This window comes from Lates calcarifer, linkage group LG1, assembly GCF_001640805.2.
Source record: "Lates calcarifer isolate ASB-BC8 linkage group LG1, TLL_Latcal_v3, whole genome shotgun sequence".
NCBI classification, from domain to species: Eukaryota; Metazoa; Chordata; class Actinopteri; family Centropomidae; genus Lates; species Lates calcarifer.
Window position 1 is genome coordinate 11,152,130 of NC_066833.1, and position 19,356 is coordinate 11,171,485.

At 40.3% G+C, this 19,356-nt stretch overlaps 2 protein-coding genes across 2 annotated transcripts; both read right to left on the reverse strand.

The window, feature by feature from the left end:
• Positions 1 to 226: 226 nt before the first annotated feature.
• cfap65 (cilia and flagella associated protein 65) lies at positions 227 to 13,122 on the reverse strand. Its single transcript, XM_018704815.2, has 35 exons — positions 12,964 to 13,122; positions 12,575 to 12,657; positions 11,730 to 11,917; positions 11,475 to 11,577; positions 11,085 to 11,251; positions 10,738 to 10,946; positions 10,426 to 10,562; positions 10,118 to 10,343; positions 9,729 to 9,997; positions 9,540 to 9,637; positions 9,032 to 9,262; positions 8,765 to 8,924; positions 8,434 to 8,562; positions 7,701 to 7,952; positions 7,450 to 7,589; positions 7,276 to 7,360; positions 7,026 to 7,172; positions 6,494 to 6,659; positions 6,144 to 6,272; positions 5,819 to 6,032; positions 5,428 to 5,556; positions 5,051 to 5,141; positions 4,809 to 4,894; positions 4,529 to 4,595; positions 4,116 to 4,226; positions 3,642 to 3,833; positions 3,176 to 3,334; positions 2,813 to 2,956; positions 2,544 to 2,660; positions 2,252 to 2,386; positions 2,124 to 2,174; positions 1,766 to 1,986; positions 1,548 to 1,676; positions 994 to 1,350; positions 227 to 867 (listed from the first exon to the last, which is right to left on the reverse strand). Exons 2-35 carry the CDS (start codon positions 12,653 to 12,655, stop codon positions 804 to 806), a joined length of 5,184 nt encoding a protein of 1,727 aa, XP_018560331.1. The 5' UTR covers positions 12,656 to 12,657; positions 12,964 to 13,122; the 3' UTR covers positions 227 to 803.
• A 96-nt stretch (positions 13,123 to 13,218) lies between these two features.
• Positions 13,219 to 17,201, reverse strand: LOC108902818 (motor neuron and pancreas homeobox protein 1). The gene is made up of 3 exons (XM_018704816.2): positions 16,487 to 17,201; positions 15,263 to 15,423; positions 13,219 to 14,546 (listed from the first exon to the last, which is right to left on the reverse strand). Exons 1-3 carry the CDS (start codon positions 16,953 to 16,955, stop codon positions 14,202 to 14,204), a joined length of 975 nt encoding a protein of 324 aa, XP_018560332.1. The 5' UTR covers positions 16,956 to 17,201; the 3' UTR covers positions 13,219 to 14,201.
• Between the last annotated feature and the right edge of the window lie 2,155 nt (positions 17,202 to 19,356).

The window sequence follows — 19,356 nt, forward strand, 5'->3', positions numbered from 1 at the left end:
ACATGGAGTATGCTTTTATTTGATGTATGAAGATAATAAATACCATAAATTGCCTCACATCATCTTTTCGACTGGTGGTGCAGTGATTCATTTCAAAGACATATACTGTGAAAAAATACTGAATAGGCTGAGTTAGAAGTAAAGCTAATATGCAAAAAGTAAAATCCAAATGTTCTGTGAATGGTTGAGTCAGACAAAGACACATTTAAATATGTTAAATATATATTGTGTCCTTTTGTATCCTCAGCCATAAAAAATGATCTTGTCAGTTTTCATGCAGCAGTCTTGCAGAATGTCAGACAAATACAAAAGGAAACAAAACATAGTATACAATACATCACTGTCAAGTAGCCTCTGGGTATGTTTCTAATCATTGCCACATTGTGAATTTTCCATGTTTCCCATTAACTTGCTATTCAAACCAATCAGATGATGATGTTTTTGGAGTCAGAAGCTCTCTTTTATTGATGCCCAATCCTTTGGTAATGACTTAATATAACTGTAACCTCATTTATGAAATATTTATGGAGGAGTCAGTAGTCTCATCATCACAAGAAAGCGAGATGAAACAAAGTGACTGCAGAGACATGCCAAGCTTGGAAGGAAAAACACATGAATAAAACTGCACAAAGGAAAGAAAACAATAGATGGGACTCAGAGGGATACAGAAGAGGCACAAATCATATGTCAGGGCAACCTGAACAGGGGAAAGAAGACAGCTGATGTGTGTTAAGCACAATTTCCATGACAACAATGGAGAGACATGTGCCTCTGGGATGATGGGTAGATGGCAAGGCTTCAAATTACTCCACTGGTTCGTTTTTGCGTTTCTCCACCTCAACCATGGCTCTGGACATCCTCTTGGTTCTAATAACACACAATATGTTAACCATTTTGTATATTTTATCTCTGACTCATGCAGCAAAAAGTGAAGGGAAGCCAAACAGCTAGAGCCACTGAAGATGTGTATGTGTACAGTGTGTCGGTCCTCACCTGGTAGAAACAGGTGGCAAGATAACTGTGCGTGGGTGAGCTGTAAGGACAAGCTCTCCACTGATAGCTTCCATCATCAGGTTCTGGAGGGTGTTCAGCAAAACACCTTCGCTCATGTCAGCGGGCACATGTTCAGTGTGTTGCATGTTTCCTGAACATCCTCCAGTCCCCTCCCTGTCCTCTGTGGTGTGCTCTTCACTCAATCCAGCCTTTGTCCCGTCCAACAACACTTGAGGGGAAGAGGATGATGCGGGACAGACAGGGGTGGAGTTAGAGGATTTTGTTGGCTGGTAGGTGATGGGTTTTGAAGCTAAAGTAATCAGAGACTGGGCAAAAGCTGAATCATCAAGTATGTCCCTAAAAAAGGAGAGGAAGGAAGATAACATAAACACACACGCACATCATTTCTTGCTACATTGCATTTAACCTAACTGTAAACCCAGTCATCATCTAGCTGATTCAAAAATGACATCTAATATCAAAGATGTATATTTAAGTGAGTCAGTGTGGATGTCTGTGTGAAAGTCTTCACTGTATGTCAGTGCATCTATTACCTTAGCAGAGAAGTGAGTACATGCATGGGGATGTCTTTCTCAGGGCCATGTGTTGGTGGAGGCAGGCCAACAGAAAGGGACGTTCTTGAAGTGGTTTCAGGGTTCCTGTGCTTGACTGAGTGGAGGCACCTGAAAGAAAATTCTTGTGTAAAAGTTGCGTATCTATACAGTTATGATTTTGCCCAGTGATGCTAAATGTGTGTCGTAAAAGACTTTACCTATAAAGCTTATTGAACTGGACAGGAAAGTGCATGAGGTACTCCAGAAGCCCGTGGGAGTGTGCAGTAACTTCCAGGTGCAACAGAGCAGGTTGGGGTGGTTCAGGCTGCCTCCGTACTCTTGGTGTTTCTCGGCGTGCGCGCCGCTCAGCTCTTGTTAGCTTAGTACATATAGTGCCCACTGTTTCACTGCTACTGCTGGCACAGATAGGAGGAAGAGTCTGGGGAGGAGGGAAAATGAGAAATAAAGGTGCAGTCAAAATGAAGCTGAGCTTTATAAAAACTCAAAGGTTCACATTTTTTTCCCACAGGTCTCAATTTGATTTCTATAGGCCTTATAATTACAACAATTGAAGACCTTATATTTCCTGAGCGGTGGCCCTTTTCTTACTGGAGCTGCTACAGGTTCCTGTAACAAGAAAAAAGGTGAATACAACAAAAAAGACTGTTTTATAATTAAAAAAATATGAAAATTTGAAGAAGGACCTTATGTATCAGATCTCCTTGGCTTTCTGAAAGGTTCCTGTCTGTGATAGTGAATTCATCTTGCTGTCTCTCTTTCTCCTCCTCCAAGCGTTGCAAAGCTTCACGATACAGATTCAGTGCAGATTCCTGATTAACCTGAAGATGAGACAATGGTTAACAAGAGAGCTTAACTTAAAACTGTAGGGGTTAAAATATCAGTGAATATTGGATTTAAGTTCACCACGATAAAAAAAAAAAAAAAACACTTATGCAGCTTTAAATATACTTAAATCTACTTGTACTGCTGTGGTACCTGACAGATGAGATCTAGCCGATAAATGGTGGGGTAGTCAGTAGAAGTGAAGGTAAGGACACAAAGAGTACACTCCCCTGGACACAGGCTGCCTCGCTCTGGATGGATCTGCACCACCTGACACAAGATAGGCACTCAAGTCTCATCAGCATGTTAAGTTAAGCCTTATCAAAAATTCTGGATAGACATGTCACCTGGCACACAAATAAAAGCTAATTTTTTGTTAGCATTTTCAAGCTAATGAAAGAAAAATGTATGCCTTCCTGTACCTGCTGGTTGCCCTGCTGTGGCAGGTCCCATGTATAGTGGACAGTGTCTGTGTGAGACACATTGGTGAGGAAGAGGATTCTTGAAGACTGTGAGCACACAGGAACGTCACCAAGAGACACACTGTCCTCAGACAGGAATACCACCTACACACCAACACACAGATTGAGATGAATGTAAACAACCTCAAATGATCATTGACACAAAGACAAGACAACTTCTAAGGAACAGACTGATAGTATTGGGCAGAATCTGAATGACCTCAGAGTTAAATTAAAACATGATTTGAATGATATTCAAAATTCAACAGCTTCGTCAGGAGAGTGGGTGTTGTTGTATTTAACCCTGTTCACAGTTGCTCTCACCTGTCCTGGGAAGGGCACCCTCTGGGCACAGGGTACGGATCCCTTAGTATCACTGCAGTTAAATGGGTTTGAGGAGATCATTGTTGCAGTATCAAACCCACATCCCTCAAACCTCACCAGTTTCGAGTCCCCATCCTGGATGTGGACAGGAATATCGATCTAGTGATACACAGAATAGGAAAAGTCAAGATTGGCCATTTAGGGTGTGCTATATAGCTAATGGTATAAATGCTATATTACATGGCATTCTTATGAATAAATAAATAAATGAATAAAAAATTCTTTATCTGTGTATCTAAGCATTCAAACTCATCTTGTAACATGTTCATAGAATGCTTTAGAAAACACTGGTTAACTACAGTACCTACAGTAAAATCTGCACAAACCAGTTACACAGTATAAAGGTTTTGAAGGGACAGTGATAAGAAGACAGCAGAAAGTAGGCACAGCACTGCTCAAGTCATACATGATACATCTTAGCCTCCAGTGGAGAAAAGATCCATTCCAACGCAGCTGTCTTCCCAGGAGGGACCTCTCCCTCTGGACTGAGGCAGCACAGCGCTGGATGGTTAAAGTTGTCCATCTGAAGCTGTGACAACACGGCTGTGTCCACTTTATAACGGACTGGAACTGCACCAGCATTGTGTAATTCATACACCTGCAGCAGAAACAAAGATGTACAGATGAAGAGTCACCTGGGTTTTCTCTAGACTTTTACAGAAGCTGAGGTTATAATGTTAACAGTTTGAAGTATTTTTAATAGAGAGGAACACACTTCAGTCTAACAAGCATTTGACTACTAAGAGAATTATATTTGAGCTGCACGTTAAGTAGCTGGAGAACCCTGTGGGAGCTGCTAGATTAAATATTATATTAACTGAAATGCAATATATATTTCATCCCACAGCCACTCATATGTACTTATGAACTAAACACGCACCTGCCTCGGAGGACTGCAGTCCCCGATAGTTACAGAGGTGAACACATGTTGATTGGAGGCAAAATGGAGATATGGTCTGTCTCTCTCCACTGTCACCCCCTGGAAGTTAAGCTGTGCCCCGAAACACATCACAAGTACATGAAGTTGATGAAAAAACCAAACACTATCAGAAGTGATAAATTTACATTTACTGTATATAATTACTACTTTCCCTCAGATCTACAGAAAATAAAAGAGACTACTGATATAGCACTACTACGTGTGTAACTTAAGTGTTAATTATAGCAAAAGAAATCATTTGAATTTGATTATACCATGAATATCTAACAAATTTTCATCAGTGTGTTGTTGGAGTAATGAATGAAATGAATAATTCTAAGCTTTATGCACATTTATGTGGAGTTGTGCCTCACCAAGATCTCTCTGCCATAAGAGAGTTTGAATACAACAGGAAACCGATCCGTCCCAGCAAAGTCATGGCTGTAAAGGAAGAAGTTTCAATTGTTTTGGGATCACATATGAGTATAGCACTCACTATAGAACTGTTTTCTGGTTAAAAAAAAAGAAAACATATTCATGTCACAATAGTTAAATCATTGCAGTAAAGCTTATTTGCTATTGCTTCTTCCGATATTACCAAATTCTCTGATTTGAACACTAGTCTGAGCTGGATCCTGTGCATTTATCTCTGACCTGTAGCTGAAACGTACTGCCCTCTGCTGGCCTGGGTGCAGAGTTCCAGAACGAGGAGAAATGCTGAACACGCGATTGTCTTGAACCTGTCAATGAGATGGCAATATTTGTGCTCTGTGGCTGTATCTTTTTTTAATCTAATATGTCTTTTTCTGGAATCTTAATGTCAGTGAATTTAAATCACATGGTGATATTTAATATTCATAAACTATGTTTGTAGATAAGGATAAGACATGCCTAACCTTCATCTGGTACAGCTCAGTGCTGCTGAACTCTCCTGTTTCTGCCCAGTACTCCAACTCTATCTGTTGGTCCTCTGGAAACAGGAATGCCCTAATATTGAAGAGCAACCCACAAATCAGTAGATCTGAAGTAAGTGAACCAAAGATTTGTAGAAAGTCAATTAAAATTGTCTCCAACAAACACAATAAACACAATTTTCACCAGAGCAAAAATTGTAAAATGGTAACCTTATGCACTACATGTGACAGTCTGGTCTGTTATACAGCACTGTATACATAATACATGAACAGTTTTTGACAAATATAAAAAGCATTGTTAAATTAAGTTATTTTTAATTTTGGATGACTGTGTTCTCTGCAGTCTGTTGTTTACTCACCAATCAACAGGGATGGAACCAGGGTTGTGAAACATCAGCACAAAAGCTGAGGGGTCTGAATTCACGGGAGCGGCACTAAAGTTGAAATCCAACACAGCTTTGGTGAAAATGGAGGGACAACTGCGCAGACTATGGGTAAAAATAGAAGACAAAGTCATGCACACATCATGCCCCCACAATGCAAACACAAGAGGTCTATTCTACTTACAGAAACTGCTAAAAAGTAAGAGTATTATGGCTTTTTTCATTCAATTTTCTTTTATTATAAGAGTTCAGTTGTAATTGTGAACATATAAATGTGCTAAACATTCAAGAGCAATACAATACAATTAAAAAAAAAAAAAAAAACAATCGGCACAATGTTTAATTGTTTTGATGCTCTGCTCCTAACCTGTGCCTGGTGGGGGTTCCATAGGTGAGTTCTGCAGAGGAGGGGCTGGATAACAGGTGCATGTTGAGGCTGTCCAATGAGAAGAGTTTCCATAGATGCACCTTGCTGAGTGTGCTCACACTGCCACCACTGCACACATCAGTCACCTGTAGGGTGGGAAACACACCCTTAGCTCGCACTTCACATAGTGCCTGAGGAGAGGATAACACAAACCCTGGGCAAAGAGGCAGATACAGAAAAGGAGAGAGCAGTAAGTAACAAGAAACAAAAGAAAACTAATGCAGAATATATCCATGTTTGTAAAGTTTGCCTGTTTTCTATGTACCACTGGCATTCAAAGTGTGGTAGCTGATTTTCCACAAGTACTGGGCTCGCCTGTATGGTCTCACAGTAGATCGCAGCATCATTGTGGAGTGTGAGGCGATGGTTCCCCTCTCACAGTCCAGCTGTAGAGCTAAAAGGGTCAAACAATACATACTGGATTTAGTGTACAACACTGATTCCACTATATCTGTCTTAGTAGAGGTCAGTAGGTTTTTTGTTACACCTACAGGCCAGACAGCTCTACAAAGAGGTTGTCCTGATATACATGGTAAAATCAAATACTCATGATGACCTGATAAATTTCACACACATACATAAAACTACCACATGGAATACCACAATAAAGAATACCACTAGGCTCAGTGTCTGGATCATAAATAAGTTCCTCATCCAGAAGTATCTGCTGTACAGAGAGACAAAAGGACACAGGACAGGGGCTGTTGTTCACCAGGGGAACTTCAATTGACCGATAACTTCCAACTAGAGTCTCCTCTACATCCAGAACTGGTTTTTCTGCCTGGGGAGGAAACAAACACACACAAATTGCTTGGCTTGGTTCACTTCAAGATCCTCTATTTCCAAACATGAGCGGAAGAGTCATATGAATTTTCTAGGAAATTGACATGCAATCACAGTACATCCACAAACAGTACATATTTGTTTTCATTGTAAGATTATCCTTGCAGAGGCCAGTAACATTTACATATAATTATCAACTGATCCTATGTTTACTTTCTTCACTAATACAGACTTCACTAACAAAGATTGAATCAACTAGAAGAGCAGGTACCGTGCACTGTGCCCAGGACAAGATTAGCATTATGTATGTGTGCTGTTTGGTAATTACAGTGGAAGCTATAGTATAGACTTCCACTGGTCATACCTCTATGAAGCCCGTGCAGCCCATTCCCATCACTTTAAGGGTGAGGTGTGACTTGTTACATCCATCAGTCTGGATTGGCCAGAAGGTAAGAGTAGGTTTGAGTGTGTATGCTCTCTCTGCCAGTGGACTGAAGGACCATGTCTGGACCTGTAATAAAAGTAATAAAGTCAGCTACCCAGTATATGTGTAATAAGTTGTTAAGTACAGTCTCTATAAATGCACTGTATGTGTGCTTTTCCTAATCTCTCACTGAGATTTCATTGGGATACAGTTCACCAGCATCTGGTTCTACAAAGATAAGCTCCTGGTCTGGCTCTGGAATGCTCCACTGGAACCTGGAAAGGACAATCACAGAGATCCAGCTGTAGACAAGATTAACAAATAAAGGACTAGAATAATAATACCATAGGGATAGCCTACCAACCATAGGGGTACACTGCTGAGATTCCTGATCTGGTGGGAGCGTTGTGTCTGTGAGCCCACTGCTGTTGGCTGAAAATATAAACTGCCATCTCCTTCCAAAGACACACACAGCTTTTCCACAGCACTCACAACTGTCAGTTCCTAAAGGAGACAGAGAGAGATACACAGATAGAAAAACCTGCAAGAACAGTGTGACTCTCAAATATAGCATGAGTATCTCTGAGTCCCTGTGTAGTGTATACAGTATAGTACCTTTGTGTGTTTAGCTGCATTGAGCTGCAGCTGTAAACTGAACCCCCTTTTGGGACTGTCCTCTGTTGGAGTAGTTCTGAGGGTGAGGATCTGGTGATGCCCAGGCTGGATCAGACCACAGTTTGGAATTACACACACTGATTCTGCCAGAATAGGGTCTGAGCTGCGGTTCAGACAGAAAGTGAGGGGCAGGTCTCCACCATTCTGGAGGAGCACTGTCCGATAGGACAGAGCACTCAGGGCCGGAAACACCTATAACGAAAAATATGTTATGTTACCAAAGTAAACATCTCTCAGTGTATAGCAGTGTTACAATTTCCCTTACACTGATTTCACAGGAAGGTTTTAGTTAGAAAAGCCTGGTAATTTTTTTCTGTGGGAAAGGAAACATCATCTTAATAACTTGCTGTTTATCGAGTGAATGGCAAAAGATTAAGGAGAAGGAGGCAAATACACAGAAAGAGTGATAGATTGTAAGATTTGTGGCCTTTCAAGTGCTTGTGTCTCTGTTCTTGTGTTCTTTATAATTTTTGATTGTCTCTCTTCCTCTTTAAGTGTAAAATATAAAGATGTGAATCTAGAACTGTAAATTTAACTAAAAAGTGTCAGTTGTCTTGTGCCACTGTAGCATTGTATGTATGTATGTGATGCTTTGTACCATCAATCTACGTTAAATCACTCATTATGTGTTTGTCTTGCTTCACCAATAGCAAAAGAATTGCATGTGTCTCACCACTTGAGGGGACTTCAGAGAGCAGCATGGGATGAAGTGCTCTTTGCCAGGCTGAAAAGAGTGGCCAATGACTCTGACAGTCACACACCAGGGTGGACACAGCAGCTGCTGACTGATGTGATGATTATCCTGCACCATCAAGAGAGGAGGATGAGGAGGGTAGAGCATAGCCAAATTTTGTTGCATTAAAAACTGTTGGGGTGTTACAACATGGGGAAATAACTGAGGAGAAAATGAGGCAAATTTTGAAGAACCCTAACACTTTTTGCCACAGAAAAGTAACATCACTTGTTGTAATGAACTGTTTACTGTATAGAATCTCCTACAATACCATTTTATCGTATGCAAAGCACTCAAGTTGTGCTCCGTGCAAAGTGTTGAGCTGTTTGGGGTCATAGGTCACTCTGAATGAAGTGGACTTCAGTGGTCCCAGGTCACATGATGAGGGAGAAACTGTAAATGGAGAGTCTCTGGCAACAGTCCACACCAGGCTGGAAGAGAATCACATGCACCAGAAACTAGACAGAGCATGAAAAACTATAAAATGGTTTCATACAGAAAAAAATCTGTTGGTAATGCCATGGTGAGAAGTCACAACCCAAGGCAGGCAGTGGTACCTGAGTTTCCCCTAGTGTGGTTGGTGATGGAGACAAACTGAGAGGAAGTGAATGACGTAGGTGAGGAGGAGGACGTTTTGTGATTAAACAGCAGCTCACTTGGCACCGCAGATATATGTGGAGACAATGAAGAACTGGAAGAGAGAGGATCCATATACCCCAAGCAAGATTGGAAGAATTCCTCCATGGGAGTTCTCAATACAACAGTAGCACTGTCCAGTTCTTGGTTTGACAGCTAGAAAAAGACACAGAGAAGGAGTAAGAGTCACAGAAACAACACAAAACCTATACTGTGCCCTCTGGTAGTGGCATCGGGTCCTCATAAGAAATTTAAGGTTTTCCCTCAAGATATTTACATATACAAATGTGCATACCTCTCTGTGGTACTCTACCTCCTCCAGGGTGGTGTGCACTGCCTGCTGATCCAAGTGTACATTATGATCTTGCATCATGGCACTGACTGTGTCTGGTGGGTTCTGTCTGCGGGACCAGTGAAGCTTGTACAAAACCAAGTGTTCAGGTTTCAGTATGGCTGGCTGCTGAAGCTCTGAGTGACAGGTACCAATCAGGTCAATGAACAGAGGGTCCTAAAAGGAAGATTAGTCTGATAAATAGGTAGCCTTAAACAGTTTTGTGTCTGTGCTGTGAGTGTGTGTACATCTGTATATTGGCTCCTACCCTGTGCAGTATGAGACATGCCACTCTCCTGTGGTGTGCAGTGGGATGAGTGGGCCTATAGACTGCCTTCAGTGTTGTATGGCTATGTGGGTGTACAGTGCCACTTGCTGGCTGGATACTGAACACACTGTGCCCACTACAGTCAAGGTCCCATTGGTAGATGGTCTCAACAGACGAAGAATTAACCAGCTCCATTGTCTGTATGACTGCCCCTCCTTCCTCAACACAGCCAAAGTCCACCACAGAGGTGGACAAGGAAACTTTGGGACCTAGTTAAAAAGATAAATATTTTTTATACATATATTACATACATATTTATCTGTCTTTCAGACAGCAAAGCTATATATTTTTTGATTGTGCATGCATGTGCTTTTCTATGGGTCCCTTACCTATACAGCTTCCAGTGAGTTTGAGCAGGGTTTCATTAAGTGCCCCTCTGCATTTTAGAGATAAGTACTCGACAGATACAGTTTCCACCACAGCAGGAGAATAGGTGACTGTAACTTGTAGTGATTCACCAGGTGCCACATTACCCCTTGTCACATCACAAGTGAACTCTGACCCAAACAAAGGCACCCTGCCAGACAGTCGTGACAGAGAGAAAGATGCAGTCACCTGGGGGAGAGGGTAAAAGAAAAATGAGGGAATTTCATTGAAAGTGAACACATGTATCTGTGCATCTTTGTGTACAACTCACAGGAGAGGGGTTGAAGATATCAAAGTGTTTCTGCAAACACTGGCCAACTGCCACAGAACCAAAGTGCAGCACTGAACCCCCGTGTTCTTTTTCCTCCTTGGTAGCTTGATCTCTCAGCTGAAGACATGGGTATTTGGCTAAAAGACAAGAGGTAATACATGAGGCAAATGAGCAAGTATTGGTTCCTACTTCCTTGGTAACTGGTTAAATTGGTAACTTTTTAATTCCACTTAGCCACATAAACTGTAGCCAAAATCTTTGGATCTATTAAACTCATCTTAACTCATCTGTCTAAGCTGTTGGTTTTAGTACCTAGTGCCTGCAGCAGCACAGTGCAGCAGCTCCCTGCTTTGTCCCCTTCCTCTCCGAACCTGCAATAGGCCTGCTGCTGGTACACCAGTGCTTCTTGTGGCCTGAAGACCACAGTGATGTGACACTCCTGGCTGGGGTTCAACAGGCCATGCTCAGGGCTCAGCTGGAACGGTGCTGCACACACCCATTGGAAACATGTCTGGAGTTTACTGAGGGAAGAAGAGTATGCAGAAAGTGGGTAAGACAGCAAAAAGAAGAGGAGAGAGGGACTGATGAACAAGAATGCTGTAATGTGAAAGAAAAAAAATCTTTTACTTTCTTGCCCCTGAACACACACGAAAACACACCTTGCATTTTTAAGTTGGAAAGTGGTATGGGAGGAGTGTTGAACAGCACAGAGTGGCAGCAGCACAGAGTCAGGCACCTCCAAGGCATAACAGGGAATGGTGGCGCGGAGACATACTTGGAAGCTGCCATCTTTACTTTGAAACTCAATGCTGTCCTCGTACTCACACTGTCCCAAGCAGTAAGACAGACACACAAACCAATGCATAAACAGAACTTGTAACTAATGGTGAGACAAGAAACGTACTCAGAATTTATTAAAAGCAATCCTGTTTATGCAGTCTGCAGTTAAAGAATGCAAAATATATGTGGCCTGACATTTAAATGTCTTCAAGTGCATCACTTTCAGAATATATGTAAGATTAAGTGCTGTTAAGTTTGGTATGCGTTACCCTCTGTAGTGGTCTAAAGGTGACCGAGATGGAGAAAGAAGTTCCTGGGCTGACAACAATTATCTGGGGAATTAAGGTGGTGAAAAACTTGGACACTGGAGGCCTGTGAGAGGACAAAAGGGGGATATGTCAGCCTTCAGATTCCCATCAGATTTCCAGTGTAAACTGTAGCTTGGCAGTAAATAATTATTTAGCATGTGTTTGTGTGAAGTTTATATATGTATGTATAGGCATGTCTGTGTATGTTTGTGAGACCTCAAGTGTAGCTTCTGCGGCTTGTTATGAATGTTCTTCAATACTAATGTTTTTGTGAACTCTTTTCCCAGGTCCCAGTCCTCCCAGATGAGCTCTGGCTTTGTTTCAAAACCTAAGAAGTAGCTTCTTTTGCTGGACGCCTGTCGCAAGGGCTTTCTTCCCTGTTGCCTGTGATGATTCCCTGGATCCTGCCAGGTGGGGCATCACAGAAGGTGTGAGTTTTGGAAAAAGACACAGATAGATGACTTTAACCAAATTACTCATTAATTGAACCTTAAGTGACATACACCAATAGCTATTTTAAAAAATAAAGCATTCTTTACAAGCAGAGCTGTGTTATTCTGACATGAAAGTTCTGAGCAAACATTATACTGTGGCACTGACCAGCAGGAATGGATGACATCACTCATAAATCAACATGTTTTAGCCATATGTGCCATTACGTCAGAACAACTGATGATTAATGCACAAATGAACAGATGAGGTCAATTTTATTACAGTGCAGTCTGGTAGACACTAGCAAATGAGCAACACTGTAACTGTTTAAGGACACAGAAAATAGTGTGTGTGATCAATTTCATTACACTCTTTTATGGTTCATTTTCTCAAAGTTGTCCTTATACTACCAGCCCACCTATTTGTTTTTCTCACAACAAGGCATAAATGGACGTAGAGAAAAGATAAGGACAGCGTGATGATATATAATACACTGGGCCATTGCTCATTCAGGGAGGGATATGAACTGATCAAATTTAACACCCAGGTTCCATGAAACTTTAATAAATAAAAACGACTTAGACAAGTCATTGATGATGCCAGGCTGTTTCTATTCAATATTTAGTTACTTTGATATCCATTTCGCTGGTGGGGGGCTGCCATGGTGCTCCTGAGCCCAAAGGGTCTGTACCTCGAGCCTCGGCTAACATGACTGGGAAAAGAGAGTAAAGCATTTACACATGTGCAGATTCTAAAATATGGAGCGAAGCTGTTAATGTCGGCCTGAGTTTACCATGGTTTTATTGAGGGTTTGTAATTTTGCACACACCTATACGCATACATACTACTTAAAACAGATGGCGTTGGCAGTGACTTCATCTAGGACCAAGCTGAGAGTGCTTTGCAATTAGCGACCATAGCTACATCGGCTAACACGAGGCGTAGAAAGCTGACAGCTTAACAAACAAACGTTACTGTTAAATTAAATACGGCAGGTCTAACACACTAACACACTTACCTTCTTTCAAACGTCAAACACTAGTGCTTTTCAACAGGGTTATGGCTATTTATTCCGGGTGAGTTGTGAAAACACCGCGGGCAACAGCCACTGAAATAGGTTTAAAAAGTTTGTCGGCCATAGCGTTTCCATGGCAACGAGCGATTGTTTGGGTAGCTATAGTGATTACTGAAGCCGCGGAGGCACATTTGTGTTTCTCGAACTGGTGGTATTTATTAAACTAGAGAGTTTAAATGACCAAAAAAAAAAAAAAAGTGAATTACCATAAATTGTAATAGGACGGACAAATAACCCAACCAGAGATTGGCTGTCATACCACAACGTTTTCACAGTCTGACATTTTTGGACACATGAATTCAGCTTTATTTTTTAAACAATACCTTCTGTAAAACCACTGATGTTGCACTTACGGTGAAATATATTAAATTATATAATTTAAAATTATATTGACAACAACACACTTAATATGAGGACAGTTTACAAAATACAGGGATTTTTTATATATATATCAACATTAAATTTCAAATACCACACAGTACATGCAGTCATTTCTTTGTGTGTGTGGCTTTAACTAAATTTAACATGCAGTTTCACAAAAATAATATAAAACAAATATTATAAAAAAAAATTGTGAAAATATAGTCAAAAAAGTACTACAATAACCTGAGCAGTATTTTCTTGTCACACCATTATAATGCCCTAACATTTTAACAAGGTGAATGTATATCCATATCTTTTTAAAAATATGAAAACTTTCCAATATTAGTCAATTTTTTGTCCAATATTTGTAACAGACCGGGAAGCACTGATAACAATGTAACAATGACACTCCTTACAACATCTACTAGTAAAATTTTCTGTCTCTTCATCCACTGTCTTCCATGAAAGTGCTATTACCACCCATTCATACAGTTTCAGTTTGTTTGTACTGTTTAAAACACAAGTAGATCATGCACAGAAATGCCCATGATAAATATAATTATTTATTGATTCTGAAATCATAACTCAGATAAATTACTGGCCATTTAGCCATTAAATGTCCAGGTATGTGGCTGTTGATGTAATCAGAGTCCATAACCAGCCCAATGTGCGGATGTCAACATCCCTTTTTGCCATTTTGGAAGATGAATGACCCTTTGTATGCCACCATGTTTGTGCACCAGATTGCATTGTGTATTGTTTTCCCAAGTGCAATAAACATAAAGAGACATACAATAAAAGCATGCAGAATTTTATCATTATGGCAAAACCCCACTTCTCATTCTTGGGCCTCCCTCCTCCAGCTCATCATCTGAGTAAGAGCTGTAGTTCCCTGTTCCTCCTACAGCGTGCCTCATGAAGCCTAGTGAGCCTAAAGATCCTGCCCTAAGCACCTCTATCTCCTCTTTTTCATTCTCATCCTCCCCTTCTAGCTCCTCTTCATCCTCTAGGCTTGAGCTGTGTGAGTCACCCTGAGGCTTGGCACTGTGTATATCCATCCCATTTCTTTCCACATCAGTGAGTGGGGAAGTCAGGGCTGCTTGTTCCTTGGCTTTGCGACTTCTCTTCCACTTCATACGTCTGTTCTGGAACCAGATTTTAACCTGGTGAAATAAAACAGGAGATAGATTACACTGCGTTCTTGACTACTTTAGGTCTATTTAACAGCTGTTTCACCAGAGTCATATAGAACATGTATATTATTTTATCACTTTTATCACTTGTGCCCATATTTGCAATCGTATATTCATTTTTCCACTGCATTTCTAATGAAAATGCGTGAGGAGGAAGGTTTGCTACCATATGGTAAACAACATAATGGTACCATGTTTGTAATACTGATCTTTTCCTCCTAATATTTATTTTAAGCTAGAAACAATTAGCCCTCATTTAGGAGCCAACAGATTGAGCTGGAGAGAAAAGCCAGATGGAGCTTTAAAAATAAAACTAATTTACTGTGATAGATGAATAACTGTTTTCTTTTTTATTTTCTTTGTCCTAAATGTAGCTGATAGAACTGATCAAAGAACAGGTAATACAGTAACTAAACTGTGCCATTATGTGTGTGTGGTGTGTGCATGTGTGTGTGTGTGTGTGCTGTGAGAAATAATCACACTGTTGTAATTAAACCTGAAACTTTGGACTCCACTTTTCTGGTCACTTTATTTTGCACAAATTTAATCTACCTCAATAATTATCACCATTTCTCCTATATTACGACTGCACATTTCACAACTGCACATCTATCTATCTATCTATCTATCTATCTATCTATCTATCTATCTATCTATCTAATTCTGGCAGTTCTTTTCTGTCCCACCTGAGTCTCAGTCAGCATGAGTGAAGTGGCCACCTCAAAGCGTTTAGGTCTGGACAGGTACTTGTTGAGCTTGAACTGGTTTTCTAATTCCAGCAGCTGCTGACTGGTGAACGCGGTCCTGGGCCTCCGACACTTCCCCAACAAACCTGCCTGTGTCGGAGCTGAGAGGGGCAAAAAGCAGAGAGAGGGGTTATTCTGTGCATTGACATTTTATCATTTATTTCACGTTTCTAAAAGAACACAATACCCACTTTTCCTGACTAGTGGGCCTATAAGAGAAACAGGCCTACAGCTGCCTATAGGTGAGGCAGGAGGAGGACAGAAGAAAAGAACACATATATTTATCAGATAGTTTTCAAAGAAATCCTCCAATTAAACACCACACAATCTTTCAGTTTACTTTCCAGTTCATTGTTTGGGTGTCAGAGGCCTACCTGCCTGTTTGTCTTCCTGCCTGTCTATCTTGCTGTCTCTCTGTTGGTTAACATTTATTGCCTTGATGTGAGATCGAGGTGAGAGGATATTGCTTTGGCAGAGGGGTAATAAACCATCACAGAGGTCCATTACCTTAATGAAAACACTATAAATGTTGATTGATTAAGTGTTAGGTCTATTTCAGGTGTTACCTTTACCGTAAATGCTGCATGTTATTTTTATGATAAATTGACCTTAAGTGACAGCATCTCAATGTCACAGTACTTTCAAAACCAAGATCAACATACAGCTGTTAGGAGGCCCTAAAACATAAATTGGTTGGTGGTCTACACTTTACAAGACCAGACAAAAAACATACAACCTTGGTGTAATGTAAATAAAAATTCTAAATACGGGAAAAAATGTATCATGTAGTCTAAGATGTATCGCTCCCATATTCTGCACTTTTTAAAGGGTTAGGCAATAAGTAGAAGTGTACTTTTTTTTTTTTTTTAACATTACTTTGTAATAAATTGGATGAAAAACAAGAAAAATTGCTTCAGCAAAATAAAAAACAAGTTGTATAGAGAAAGACTTTAATATTTACTATTATATAGACTGTGTGTAATATTATATACATGTTATATTCCTATACAGGAATTAATCTATCCTATTTATTTAACCTATTTCTTTATTTATTTATTAAAGTTCAATAAACTGTGACCTTTGAGAGATTCACGTTAGGGTTAAGGATGTATAATCTCGAATCCACAGAGTTTATTATTACACGAGACAGGGAAAGCTTCTCACCTCCATATTCACCAAATCTGGGTATGATCATTCCTGCTCTGATCCAGGGCTCCAGTGGGAGAGTCCCGGTCATGGTCCCCCCCTTCAGTTGCTCCGGGTATGGCTGAACTAGCTGCGTGAAGCCGGGGTATAGGAAAGCGGGGTGCTGGCCTCCGAGGGCCGCCAGAGGGTACATGGAGCCCGGGTGCATCCCGATGAGAGCCCCTTGGTGAAAAGCAGTGAATCCTGACTGGGGCAAGTTGAAGAGTTGGGATTTGGGCACAACTCCCAGTGGGACTGAAGAGGAGTTCGGTGGGTTTGGATGAGGGGAGGGCGTCTCAGAGCCGCGGTTTGACATCGGACTGTCGCCGGGGCTCCTGCTGTAATGTAACCCCGGGGACGCACCATCGCTGTCCGTCCGCTGTTCCACGTCCTGCGCCAGCAGCGCATCAATGCGAAAGTTTTTGGATTTCTCCATGGCGGTAGTCATTGTGTTCAAAGATATCTCCAGTGAACAGAAGATGTTAATTAAAGACAGGCCTCCTGTTCTTGTTAATACAGCGTAATCAAAATGTCAAACCTGTGTGATGTACTTTAAATTGCTCGGTAATTTCTGAACACACTATGTAAGCTTTTGAAGTTCGCAGACACTTCTCTATTATCAGTCCTCTTCCCTGAAGAAATGTCTTCTTTCTGACCAACTCCACTTATGCCATGCGCGTAAAAACTACTTCACACACTCCGACAGAGGGCTGAAAAATTACTCGCACTCAATAGAACCGTAAAGTCTGCTCCGTTGTGATTGGTCAGAGCCCTGCAGAGCAGAGGCAGGATATACTCTTTCTTCTCAAGTGTTAATTGTTGCCATTCATGCACTCCATATTAAATTCTAGGATGATAAAAATGAAAAGAAAAAAAATAAAATAAATAAAATAAAAATAAAATATATATATATATATATATATATATATATATATATATAATTTTTATTTTATTTTTTTTTCTGTTTTTTCTGTTTTTCTGCTCTTTCTGTTTTGTTTTGTTGTTGTTTTTTTCTTTTCTTCTGCCTGTTGAGTATCTCTTTGGCAGTTTGACCTCCAGGTGGGACTAAGTTGTTGCTTTCTCACACTGTCCTGCAGACACACACATAGTATCTACACATTCACACAGACACACTTTGCAACTGTACAGCATTAATTACTGTCATCTCACTTTAGAGACGAAATTCATCATTTTACAAGTAAGCCTTCATTAGATTTTATTGCCCGCTAAGGTTGACAGAAACCCAACAGTTCTTATCTGCAGTTGCTGCTATGATTAGCGGTCATCACCACACCATGGAGCAGATAAAGGCGCAGTAAACTGACAGAGAGCAAACTCATTTTCTCTCCCTGCAGACCAGAGCCACACAGACAGAATATGACCAGGTGACACAAAACCCTAGAGCTGTTTGGTATTTATTCACTCATATTAGTACACATTGTACATGCAGTCAAGTCAGATATATGCTTATAGCTCATAACATAATAACTCACAACAATTTTTTTTATACTGGGTGCGAAACAATACAGTTTTTCGCAGAGGACATAACTCCCTGTCAACTTAAGCTGTTTCCTGGAGAGACACCTCAGTGTACAAATGTGTTAGATGGACCTATTCAGTTCCACTTAAAGTGTGTAAACTGCATTTATCTAGGCTTCTGCCAGCTTGGTGATTTCCTGCCGGTTTATGCAGGACTGATAAGAGACAGTCATAAGCCTGGGAAAACAAACTGCTCCCACTTCAAAGACAAACACATCTACACCTGCTGAACTACCCAACATATAAACTAAACGGCCCATGGTTTTGTGAGTGTGTGCAGGCATGTGTGTGTGACATTCAAGGTAAATGATTATCTCAGTATTATATGATAGTTTTCAGATATTATGTAGTTTTTTTTTAAGTAATCAAACTTCTCTAACTCACTAAGCAGAAGGATTTCGATTTGTGTCAATGCTGATAAAGTCTCATTCTGCCTTTGATATAGGCAGATATATGCAATAAGCTTTAATGTTCATCTCACTGAAGACAGGTTACTAATTTACAAGTTACATCATCTGTCATTGCTATGAATCACCCATTTCCATACTCATGTGGACCACAGTGAGGTCAAAGCAAAGATATTTAGAAGAAATGGGTGCTGTTTGTTCAAAACATGAAATATATGCAATAAATGAATGTATGAACTATTTCAAAATGGAATCGATGCATTGCAAACTAAACTTCTTCATAAAACAGCAAGATATTTGTTGCTTTGTTGTTTAACTGTTGACTGAAAGAAATGTTTGAGTTATAAAATCCACAAATCAAGTTCTACCCACATGTAGCACAATATTTTTTATTTCTTTTCTGTTAGTCTTTAAGCAGGAGGAAGTGCTTAAATCACAGATCAAAGGTTATCAAGTTCTACATGGCATTATTTATGACAAAATAAATGTTAAGTTTGTTGGTGGTTACGTCATTCTTTCCCATTTCCCCTGGTCAGACAGGCTGTAGTAAAAAAAACAGAGGTTGTAAAAGGTTGCTGTAAAATAATTAATACACTGTGATCTGTTCTCCATTAGATAAGGAAGAGAGGATATATCACACCGTTTAATAAAGTTTCTACAATATATCTTGACAATGATTCTGTATCTGAGCACAAATATCACATCATTTGAGATAAGGGCCTGTAGATAAAGACAAAGCACACAGCATTTGAAATTTCACACCACTGGGAGATATTATGTTTGGTGTTATAATGTAATTGTGATTTATGGTCAGACTGCCAGGTTAACAACCCTTCACAAAGGAGTCTTTGTGTTCATATAATCCATGCACATAACATTTATCTATTCACAAGTAGATAGCAG